This window comes from Pagrus major, chromosome 24 (genome assembly GCF_040436345.1).
Source record: "Pagrus major chromosome 24, Pma_NU_1.0".
Taxonomy (NCBI): domain Eukaryota; kingdom Metazoa; phylum Chordata; class Actinopteri; order Spariformes; family Sparidae; genus Pagrus; species Pagrus major.
Window position 1 is genome coordinate 7,227,269 of NC_133238.1, and position 12,633 is coordinate 7,239,901.

Here is a 12,633-nt window from a genome sequence, read left to right on the forward strand (position 1 = left end):
TCGCTCGGATGTTTTCAGTATAACTGTTGCTCTGACAGCTGTCTTGTGTGTGGTTGGCGTCCAGTGTGCGGCTGCGCGCGTGCCGGGACCTGTGGCCCTGTGTGCTGCCCTGAGTGTCACAGAATGTGTGATTGTAAGTGTTATTGAGCGTGGTGTGGCCCTGCACGTCTACAGGCGTTCTGCTACGTGCGTGTCCATGTGTGTATCCATAATCGTAGCTTTCCCCGTTTAAATTTCCCTCTGAGGGTCTGTTAAAGCTGCTCAGTGTCTCACCATGAGGGACATAACCAAACTCATACCTGGAAGCTGGGCTGTACACATGATTTTGCGCGTCATCATCGCTGTACTCTACATCCTTTTGTGTGAAGCCAAATATGTAACCGCTACGTCTCTCCCTTTGGTTATAACCGTAGGTGTATCTGGTGTGTGTCTCCCCTGGCCTTTGTGCGTAACGCTGCCTGAGGTTGTGTGGCAGCGGCTCTGACGCTCGCCTCCTCAGCAAGGGGAGGAGGGAAGAGGAGCGGCGAGGTGGAGGCGGCTGCTGCTGCTGTTGCTGCTGGTGGAGGGCGTCACCCACTCGTACCTGATTGCTGGTGCCCAACTGGGTGTTGGGTTGATAGGTGGCGGATCCATTTGTAGCTGCGCTTGGTGCAGGGCTGGAGCTGCTCATCTGCAGGAAAAAGAAGTTTGGAAGTCATTTGGAGAAGACCCTATCTATAATCTACAATGTATCATGGAGGCATTCAAAGCGAATTATAATGCATTAACAATGACTATACTCACAAACACTCAAAATTCTTTATGATGCATTATACTAAAAGTCATAAAACATTCTAGACGTGACATAAGGAATTATGAGTTCAAGGGTCTTATGGATGTTCTTGACTAGTTATAGAGGTTGGCTGATGGGGCTTATAATACATTATGGCCAACAGTATACTCAATAACTTATTTTATCACTTTTAATAAATCATATAGGTTTTAAAGATTAAAGGAAAAGTTCACCCATAAATTAAATTAAATTAAATTTCAGTCATTAACTTCTCATCCCCATTAAAAAAAATTTTAAATGTAAAAAATAACAAAAAAAAAGAAAATTGCTCCATACAGCTATTATAGCATCATACAAGTCCTTACTACAGTTGATTGTCGAGGTGTCGAAGCTCAAAGGATTGTCAGTCGATCATTTGAACTTATAATTACTTATAAATCACATGCATATTGTTTAAGACTGTCTATATAGAGCATCAGAAAACATTATGTAGTCATAAAGCATTATGAATGCATTATAATACACCAAGCACATTATAAATGTGGTCTTCATGGAGAGTGTTAGAGAATAAGGTAAATAAAGAGCCGTTGTTGTGTCAGTTTACAGCCACATGATTTATCAAAGGGCTCCTGAATAAGAAACTGAACTGTTGACTGCTCCTCCTTGATAAAGTGCCAACTGAATCTTAAAACTGTTAAATCACATCCACTTTGTTTGTTGCGAGAAAGCTGACAGAGAATACAGATTTGGCAAAAAGCTATAAATTTAACACTCAAGCAAATTACACAGCATGACAGTCACTGTCACAAAGTGAGCTTTTATTTAGACGCTTTCATTATTTCCATCTAACTGTGTTTACATTGTGGCAGTGCTATAACAATCTTCACTACAATTACTAAGCTGAGGTGTCTTTCAATACTATGAATAGTAAAAGAAGACCATCTGTATCACTCTAAAGTCAGCTGGAATGTGTTTGTGAAGAGATTATGAAGTGCTTCCCAATGAATTCACATTGCTGAGATGCATGTAGGTCAGCTGCTGACAGTACGTACAGCATCTTTACTGTGAGCCTCAGACAATCGGAACTGGGGAGAGACATGATCCTAATGTGGATGATATGTCATTGATTTTGCTGTCAAAACTCTGGCGGCTACTTGTGAATAATCTTTGAGCACATCAGACTGCGCAGATGGTTTCATAATGCATAAGTGTTCCTAAATGTTTCATGTAACCAAATACATCTAACCAACCTCTGGCAGTCTGAAATCTTTCACATGTTGCCCCACATCCACCAGAGCTTCAAGAGGAATTTATTGACATGAGTCAGTGACTGACTTAATCTTTATCAAAAATGAAAAACATGAAGACAACAGCGAGCTGCACCCGTGTACACTCGAGTATGAAGTTAAAAACATTTCATTATGATAATACCAACAAGACTCTTTTTTTAATTCTCTCAATAGACTTCTGAAGAACTGTACTGTAAGAAGATTTAGCCACATCGTTCCTGCCAACCCGCTGATGTAAACCTCGCTGCCTTTTCCAAGACTTTCCAAAATGAAGCTTGAGCTCTTCCATGACCTCAAAATGTCATTCACTTCTGTTAATGTCTTTTTTCAAAAAAGCAAGAGTCTGGTTTCCAATCCAGCTGGGTTCAAATCATGTAACAAAAATACATGGCATGTTGTAACCTAATACACCCATAAAACTTCCATGATATTCAAGAAATGTTTTTACTTCTATCCGCTGTACCTGTCTGGGTGCTCGGAGCACGACGAGCTGGATGGTGCCCCTGGAGGTTCCCTCCGACGACATGGAGCGTCTCAGTGTCTCCATGGCAGCGTGGTTGGAGCGTCCTATCAGCGACTCACCGTTCACTGCTATCATCTGGTCGTTGACACTCAATCGACCGTCCTGTTGGCAGAAGAAGACTGTAACATTAATCGACATACCACCTACAGTCAGTTTAACTAACTGGCATGAAGTGAATTAGCAGTAAAACATACAGTCGACTGGGAGATTTTCAAAATAAAGGCCATTTCATTTTATCTAAACGAGTCACAGTAACAGTCACAGAAAATGCAGCAATAACAGGTGTGAGGGTTGACTTCATATTCCTTCATGTCTCAAAAATAGTACTTTATGTTAAAATACTGGGTTTGGGCAAAGGAGTAAAAAGACCAAATCTTACATAAAGTAAGACACACAAGGCTGATCGCTAATAAAGTTTTAAGAGAAGAGAATAAAGAAGAAGAGAAATTAGGAGAGTTGTAAAATGTGTGTGCGTGTAAGGGCGAGTGTGACAGAGAGAGAAAGTAGACTAGAAAATGGAAGAAGGGGGAAGGCAAGAAAATTGTAGAGTTAGCAATCTACTGAGAGTGGGAGAGCCATGATAAATACATAGAGCAGCTAATGGAATAGCCTCCGTGGGCACTAAATCACTTCTAAGTGTTTTAAATAGCAGCCTCTCATAGAGAGGCAACACAGAATAGTGCCCTGGAGGGAGAGAGGGAGTGAGCGAGGGAGGATGAGAGCGCAAGAGAGGAAGAGAAAGAGAGGATCAAATGAGGAGAGCAATGCAGAGGGCAAAATAAAAAAAAGAAAAGGACGATAAAGATGAAGACACTTTGAGACACACTATAGACTCTCTTTGTGTGTGTGTGTGTGTGTGTGTGTGTGTGTGTGTGTGTGTGTGTATGTGGAGTCATGATCGGTCCATTATGGTCAGCACTGACCTTTGACCTCATCTCATTAACAAGGCACCGCTTGGGCTGACCCCAAATGCAGACTTGGCACCACACACACACACGCACACACTCACACACGCACACACTCACACACACACACACACACACAGACAGACACACATCAAATCCAAGGATGCCATCAAAAATTGATAGTTATGCCGGAATCGGCGGGTGTCTCTGATATTCCCTATTAATATCTTCATTCTCCATGTAAGCAGCAGCAGCACGCTACATGTAATTTTAATTTGTTTTCTTTAGCACACTCTTTGAAATGATGGTATGACAGGATCAGGGATAAAGTCAAAGAACATTTTTTTTTAATGTAATTGAGGCCCCGGGCCCTGACAGCAGCCAAAACTCTTTAATGGAAATAGGTTAGATCTCTCCATGACTCTTCCTCATCTCCTCCCTTTTTTGCCTGCTGTGTGAGTGTGTGTGTGTGTGTGTTAATGTGTGATCATGTGTGTGTGTGTTAGTCAGACTCAGGGGACGACTGGGTTCCCTCCTCTGTACCGGTCTGGCACTGCAATGTCTCATCAGGCCCCTTAGCTGCTTTTCATTAGCATGCATCAACATTGAGGAGGAGACACACACACACACACACACACACACACACACACACACACACACACACACACACACACACACACACACACACACACACACACACACACACACACACACACACTGTACGGGGACACAGACACACACACACACACACACTCTAGATGTGTTCCTGCTGAGTGTCTCCACTTTTCAATTTTCTTTTTCTCCTCTTATTCCGCCTCTTTCCATCTCTCTATTGTTCGATACTGCTCATTTCTTCCCTCAGATTCCCTCCCTTCTCGCACTCGTTCACCCGCTGTCTTCTTTCAATGGGCTTCCTCCCTCCCTCGCTCACAACTGTCCGTCTCTCTTCCTCAGTGTCTTTCTTCCTCTTATGTGGTATCTTGTCCCAGAAACCTGTTTCGCAGCCAGCCGGAGATCTTACTGGGCCATTCTGTCGGAGCACTATCCGCATCGGCAGCTGTCGGAAAACTACTTCTGAAGTCACTTCGGGGAGCCGCCGTCTGGCCGCCCTGATCCCAAACCAGCCGTTTATCTACAACGCCACACTCGTCTCTGTGCCTCCTCGTCATTCGCCGCAGATCTGGGAGCAGCGACGAGGGGTTGCGACATGTGACGGGGGCCAGATATCGAAGCCAAGTGGAGGAATCTCCAAAGTGCTGAAACGGGATGTTTTTTTCCTGATGCACTTACAATTGAAGTGAGGAACTGAGTGATATAGATAAGACTGCCGCACCGCTGATGTGACGAGGCCACTCAGGGTCAATGGGAGTCAAGGGTCGAGGGAAGGCGAGGACAGGAAATGAGACAGAGAAGTGCAAAGGAAGAGGAGATGAGAGGAAAGACATCAGAAATAGGAGGTGGAGTGTGGACACATTCAACAGGGTGAAAAAAGAGAACAAAAAAAGATCAGAGAGGAACAATCTCCCCACTCTCCTGCCAAGAAAGCACACTAAAAAACAGCTCCTGGTTGGAGCTGATGTACTGGATAAATCAATAATGCAAAGAACGCCTGATTAGATTAAGGTACAAGAAAGTCCTGCACATCTGAATACATAAAACAGTTCTCAAAATGTTCCAGCAATGCCTCTCATTTCTCATGTTTGATGTATTTTTTAGGAGTTCTTTAATGGACAAATAAAGGGTTCTGTAATGGTAAAAGCTTAATGAGGCATTTAGGGACAGTAAAGACATCTTCATATTAAAGATCCAAAGCATCCATCTGCAAGATTCTGTTTATATTTAGTGTCCTCTTCATATTAGTCAGCAGGATAACAGAATAAACTACTGAAGTGATTGTGACGGGATGTGAGATGATGCAAAAGGCCTCCAGAAAGTGGCTGCTAAAGGCCCCGTGGCACCCAGTGAGGGTCCTCTACCTTGTAAGCGGCTCCTCCGTGGATGATAGACTTGATGAAGATGCCCAGGTCTTCCCCGGTCTCTCTGGACTTGTTGCCCTTCAGGCTGACCCCCAGGCCGGCCGAACCCGTTTCATTGAGAGGAATCTCGTACATCAGCTGCTCCCTGCCGTCCTCCAACAACAGACTGCCAGCCTCTTCACCTTTCTGAAAAACAGAAAATAGAGGGAGGGAGGGATGAAGGAAGGCCGAGTGCATAAGATTTTTACCCAAGTTCAGATATTTCTTGAAATGTTATGTAAAAAGCCACTATTCTAGACAGGGAAGCCTTTTATACACACACCTAATACCTGCTTTACATAATAACTGTTGGCTATGATCGCTGACGATTGAGGTAGGAGCACCATGCCTAATGCACTGACTGATAATGCATGCTCCTACACCATACTGATTATACCCAACAGCAAAAACCAGAGGGAAAAAAGAAATGAGAGGGAAGGAGAACAGAAACGGATTAAAGAGATAGATGGAAGAAGGCTGCGGGGAAGAAAAAAGGACAGTAAGAGAAAGGAAAGGAGGAAGAGAGGAGCAGGTGTTGTGTACTGGAAAGAGAGATGAAGGTGCAGTGAGAAAAAGAAGAAAGCTAGTGTAGAGAGGTTATTCCATTTGGACATGAAAGGCGCAGACGGAGAGCGAGCCATTTCTAAAGGAAACATAATAACCTTTTCATACCTCCTCCTGGAGCACAGTGGGGGAGGAAGGGGGAGGAAAGACGAGGCGGAGGAGGAGGCGGAGGAGGGAAGGGGACAGAGGCGCAGAGGAGCATTTAAAAGTAATAACCCATCCCTGAGGTATACCCGCAACTCTCGTTCACACTCCCCCCACTCACTCTTTACATTTCATCCTAATCTCTCAATCTTACTGTACATCTCACCCCTCTCCCTCTCCCTCTTTCTCAATTTCTCTTTCTCCCCCGACTCCCTTTCCATCTCTACTTTCTACAGGTCTCTCTCGACATTTTTCACCCACCCACCGCACCTCGCCCACTGCCATTTAATGCGGAGAAAATGACCGTGGTGGCGGCGGCGTTGCTTCGAAAATAAGATGGAGGAGAGAGGAGGGAGACAAAAGGCAACAAAAGAGAAAAGGAAAATGTCTGTCATTAGAGGATGGCAAGAAGGAGGGAGGGAGGGAATGCCAGGTTCAGTCACCCAGGGAAAAGAGGGCCTGCAGAGGGGAGGCGCCTCAACACCACTTCACTCCAGAGCCTTATTTTTCTTTAGAGGGGAGGGATGGAAGGTTAAGAGGAGGTGTGTGTCTGTGTTCACTCATAGTTTTTTCCACTCTTCTTGCATTCAAAGTACATCAGAGATTCAGTCAGTTCAGGAGATATAATACAGACAACAGCCACAGGAACTCCATCCTGACTCAAAGTGAGAAAATGTCAAAGTGAATTCTGTAGGAATATGCTTATATACATTATACCAGCCATACAGACTGTCACTGCTCTAAAGATCTGAGTACCCACACCAGGATTGCTGAGCCTTACATCAGGCTCCTCACCCACCGCTGAATCAGAATCCATGTTCACATTTCCTCTCTCATCACGGCACAATGTTGAAGGGTGTAGGAGTCAAATATGTCCCCCAGTACAATTTTGTAAAATTCATGACCGCGGGAGCTCACTCTCAACCTCGCTATGATGCTCCAGTCCCCACATTGTGTCTCCCTCTGTCAGCACTACTCGTCTAGGTGCTTAATTAAAACAACAGCCCGCTAAAGCCTTGAGGCCGGGAGGGGTGTGTGCGTCAGAGCTCTCAACCCAGTAAAGGTAACGGAGCTGAACCTGGAAGGTCGTCTGTGTCGGAGTAAAGAAGAAGAGGTGCTGTGAAACACTGATCCAACACAGTGCGTTTACTCACTGCTTTCACTTTGAATTTAAAATAGATGACAGCTCAGTGCCTGCTAATTGGAGCCCAACAGAAACTAGTTGCAGGGATCTCAGTACCTGTACACAACACACACAACCCTTATATAAAGCACTCAAATGTTTGTTTCTGATCATTCGTGACTATGACAGCTATGACAATTTCTAAGAGTGACATTTCCTATGAACATACAAATATTATCAATTTAAAAATTTTGACCGGTGGACACATAATGTCTCCTTCTCCTCTGTGTGCTGCAGGTTTCAAGTTTCCACATCAAACACGTGTAAAAAGGGCTGAGCGATATGGCATTAAAATAATGCGATATTTTGGGGCTATGACGCGACAAACAAGACGTAACTCGATATTTTGAAATCTCCTCAAAAACACTTCATAAACTGTAGGACTATCGTTGACTAAATATTGCTATTAAGTCCAGAAAATGACATAACTTTACTGTAATGCAGCATTTGAAATGAGGAAAAGACAACACTTATGTGATATCAGTATAGAATGATATCCAAAATAAGTGCTGTATCCAAAGGTAATTGCTGTTTTTACTGTGACATGCTGTATGTACCGTTTTTTAAGACAATAAATGGTCTCGTATCACAATACTACCCAACACAACATGTACGTTTTATATTGGAGATGTAAGTGGAGCTGAGAGAATCTACTCCCTTTCAACAGTTGAATGTGAAAACAGCCTTCTAGTGTCAAAGATCCAAGTGAGTAAACAAAAAACATTTTTGAATGGGGGTGGACTTATAAACATTCTGCCAATACATCAATTATTACAGCAGTTTATTTTTGTGTTCTTCCTAACATACACTCAATACCTATACATCTGTGATAACCTTATATTGGCTCTACTTATAATCTCCTTTCAGGCTCATATTCAGTTCCTTGATATGATGATAATAAGATTAAACAAGCAAAATGCTGCCTTCAAAAGTCATGGATCCTATTTTCTATTTCAGTATTACACAAGACTTTCAGTCAAGGCTTATTTTTATCAACAAGGCATTTCAGAGTGCTGTTACTCAAAACCAGAGGAATTACAAAGACAATCCGCCACTTCCTGCTCGAGAGACACTTGAGAAGACTCGCATGGCAACCTGGGAGGTTTTAAATACCTCTGTGATCTCGCTGCAATAACACACAAGGTGAAGGTGGACAAATATCAGAGCGCAGCAGGCTCTGAAGGAAAGAATCACAGATATCAGAAAGTTATGAAAATGTGAAGTTACACAAACGGGACGTGTTTATCTACAGTATCTCACTGCTGATTTAAATCTATTTACACAACCAACTGAATCTCAGTGGTGGTCCCAGCGCAGGCACACATACTCCAATATCCCCTCTAATGCCCTTTGCTTGGGGGTGAATTGTGTCCCCAGGGTGGCCGAGACCCCTTGGCTAAGCTCTGCAACCCCCCCCCCCCCCCTTCCCTCCATCAGTAGCCCTCAGCAATGGCTCTTTAACAAGCTTTTAGCCAGGAGAGAGACCACCCTCTTCAACACCCAAATGAGGAGACAAAAAGGAGCCTTTTCTTACCCCGGGGTGGGTGGCGAGGAGGGGCTGATACACAGCGATTACACACAGAGCCTTTTGTCGCTGAGGATTTCTAAATGGGGGGTTTCAAAGCGGTGGGATTATCGGTGAGAGCGACATTCAATTAAGATGAGATCTCGCCGCGCTCGGAGCCGACGATGGAGCTGCCAATTAATCGCCTTAATGTCTGCCTCTTCGCCGCTTTACACCTTTACCTCACAACGAAAGAGAAAGGAAAGTAAAATGACTGATTGAGGGATAATTCTGTGGTGTTGGGGGGGGGGAGATAATGAAAAGGAAAGGAGTGAAAGAGGAGCTTCAGCTCTAAGACAGAGTGACAGAACGAGAGGAAAAAGGTAGAGAGGTAGGAAACAAATAAAAAAGAGGGCGGAGGGGAAAAGCTGCAAGACAGCAAAGTCACTTTCTGCTTGACGACCCCCTTTTCCTGTCAAGTGGCCTAGGCTTTGCTGGCAACTAAGGGTCAACCATGTGCAGAGTGACCCCTCCATCCTGTCCTTGGTAAACTCATAACTCTACTCCTAACACACACACAACAAACACACACATCATGCTCCCGCCCAAACCCACAAGAGGAAAAAACCCTCCACATCAAAAAAAGCGTCTCTCTAATCTCCGCCCTGAAACAAAACGAGGCCCCGTGAAATAATGAGAGCGCCGAGCGTCGGAGAAGCAGAAATGCTGACAGGAATGAAACTGTGATTAGAAGTTATCACTTTTTAATTACTTGGAGAGTGTGTGAGAGTACAGGAGATGGGGTAGAAAATCGTCCTCCTTTTGTATCCTAATAATGAGGCTAATTCGTGGGCTTTATTGTTATTCTTCTGACTGAAAGGGACCAGTATGCCTCACAGCGCTGCCGAGTGCTTTCACAGAACCACACGCTGCTCATGAAACATCAATACTCCCTCTATTGAAACTAATCAATCAGCAGTTCAGCTAGTTCCTCTAAAAGTCTACTTTACTTGTACAAGGGAGATAAAAAATTACTTTATGAGGGCTGAGGCGGAGATTATAAATCTTGTAGATTGGCAGAATGACGGTGCAGTAGGAACAGAACCAAGCCTTTTAACCAGATGACATGGGTTCAAACTGCTGTATCAGCAAAGGGTCCCCTGCAGTCAGAGTGAAACACTGACTCCTGACCAGCTCCTTACAGTAACCTGCTGTTGTTTAGCTGAGCTGCCCTCTAATCTCCCTGCATCCCTCAGTCAAGCATTACTGTGCATAACTGAGTGCATCTCTATTGGTATCAATGCAGCACATGTAGATTCCCTCCTCCATCACCTATTTATAGCTAAGCTAGCTACAGAACTCTGGGGATGGCGATGTTGGCTCACCAGACGTTCCCCCACTTTGGTGCAGACGGAAATAGTCAGATCAATTTTGGATGGATGGCTGTGAAGTTTGGCGCAGACGTTCATGTGGCCCCTCAGGATGAAGCGCTTTCTGACTTTTCATAATCCTCAGCAGGTCAAAATTTCGGTTGTCCAGTTTATGGTGAGTATCAGTGGTAGGAAGTAACTTTTACATAGGTACTGTACTTGAGTAGGTACATTTTCTGCTTTTTCATATTTCTACTCTACTAACATTCAAAGGCAAATATTGATCTTTTTACTAGATTACATTTATTTGACAACTTAAGTTACTAGATATCTTTGCAGATTTAGTTTAGTAATACAAAATAAAAAAAATAATTATGATGTAATATTATATATCCAGATAAAACGCTATTGATCCTCCAAGGTGAAATTCACAAGCTACTCAGCAGATAAACTATGTAAAGTAGTTAAACCACCTTCACCAGCTTTAACATGAAAGTGATGACATTTACATAATGAGATGAATAGTAGCATCAAATAGCTCTTAATTACCAACTGCTGAGTGTTCAGATCAGGATTTGTTTTGAATTTGAAGTTCTTTTATAAAGATTTATCCCCTATAAACTGCCATGATTTGGATAATGCCGGCATATACTGAGTGTAACAGTGATGTAAGATGCTGTCGCCTCCAGAGATTCTTTTCTTTTTCTTGATTGCTGGAGTAACAACTGTGTGAGAGAGCAGGGTCAGTAGAGAGCACACACTTTTCCCTTGCAGTGCAAGTATTTATATCTGTTGTTTCGCTGTGAAAGCTGACTTTCTTGGACGTCTTAGTTTTGGTTTCAAGTTTAGTCAGACGTTGGATTTAATTATTTTGGATATAAAGACGCTGTGAGTAATCATCTTTCTTTTCATCCCTCAGTACTGCTGGGACTGACACTTTCCCCGAGGTCTTTGTCATGTCCACACCCAAAAAATCTGGTTTATCTGCCCAAATAGAGCTTTGTTAACCTGGTTTCTGGTAATCCCTAATCTGTTTATGAGTTTGCAGGTTGCAAATGATAAGAGGGTTAAACTAGTGCATTTAAACATACATTTTGTAGGTGGTCAAACTAATCAGAATTTAGAGAAAAGCTGGATGGGTGAGACACAGGAGAGGTTTTTTCAGGATTAAACCATGGAGCAGAGGCAAGGGGTCTTTACTACTGCACCACCTGCAGGCTCAGTCAGGAATCAAGTGAATTCCAACAAGTAAACAACCTCTACTTCACTTCATATCATCAAAATGTGTCAGAAATGGTCTCAGATGTCTAATCTGATATGTTTTTCTTTAATTATTAAAATAAACTCAATCATCTGGGATCATGTGAATGTCTTCAGCTGGACACAATGTTCCTGTAGAACATCAAATTAAACCTTCATATATGCAATAAGCTGATATTGTACAGTCATTATCTGTAGCAGTGAGGTTAAGGACAGATTGAATTGTAATTCAGCCAATTAATCTCAGCAGCTACCGAATGTAAAACTGCAATAATTAACTGCTGATTTGCATATGATAGTTATTTTTAACAAATATGAAGCATAAAACTTGTTTTTACAGGATATTACAGCCTCTAAAAACATGAATACATATTCATGGGCGCCCACGCACACAGACAAGCAGACAGACACCTCCACACAAACATTTTCATATGCCGGCAGAGGCAGATGGCCGCGTCGACTTAATGCGTCTCCATCATCATTACATCTTTTGTGCGACCAAATCGTTGCGAGCCGCTCCTTGCTTGCGCTCCACATAAATTTCCACTACAATTTACTACTTGAGAGCAGCGGGAGAAAGAGTCGGGCAATTAAAACAGGCAAGGGAGGAGAAAATGGGAAGGCAGAAAGAAAGAGAAAATGATTTCTCATTGCGTGTTTTGCAGTAGGGTGTAGATTTTTTGGAAAGGTGGGGATGTGTTTGAAGCAGTCGTGCTGCCATATCTGTCCTGTTAGGTTTTTTCTTTAGTTTTGTGAGGAATATGTGCTTGTGTGTGTGTTTACATGTCCTCATTTGGCTACTTTTAATGATGGACTTTCTCTCTGTGGTAGTTTTCTGTGTATTTATGTAATCTTTCGCTTTTGAGGGTCAACACATCTAAATTCAATGACGCAGACTCTCAAGAGTGTCTGTGTGTTGTGCGCGCGTGTGTCTGTAAATATGCCAGCGTATGTGTGTGTACGCGTGTGCGCTTAGGGGACATCAAACCGTCTTTGAGGTGGAGGACTGTGCTGGAGATAAGGGCCAGATCTCACGGGGCACCAACAACTTCAACAGCCTCGATAGAGACAGGAGTGAAGGCTCTCTCTCACTCTGCCTCACCA

At 43.3% G+C, this 12,633-nt stretch overlaps 1 protein-coding gene across 1 annotated transcript in view; it reads right to left on the minus strand.

The window, feature by feature from the left end:
• Positions 1–12,633, minus strand: part of pard3ba (par-3 family cell polarity regulator beta a) — a 183,866-nt gene that overhangs the window by 103,703 nt on the left and 67,530 nt on the right. Inside the window, exons 11-13 of the mRNA XM_073462491.1 lie at positions 5,466–5,651; positions 2,525–2,686; positions 584–670 (exon numbers count right to left, since the gene is read on the minus strand). Of these exons, the coding sequence (XP_073318592.1) occupies positions 584–670; positions 2,525–2,686; positions 5,466–5,651 (435 nt within the window). The remainder of the gene's footprint in view (positions 1–583; positions 671–2,524; positions 2,687–5,465; positions 5,652–12,633) is intronic.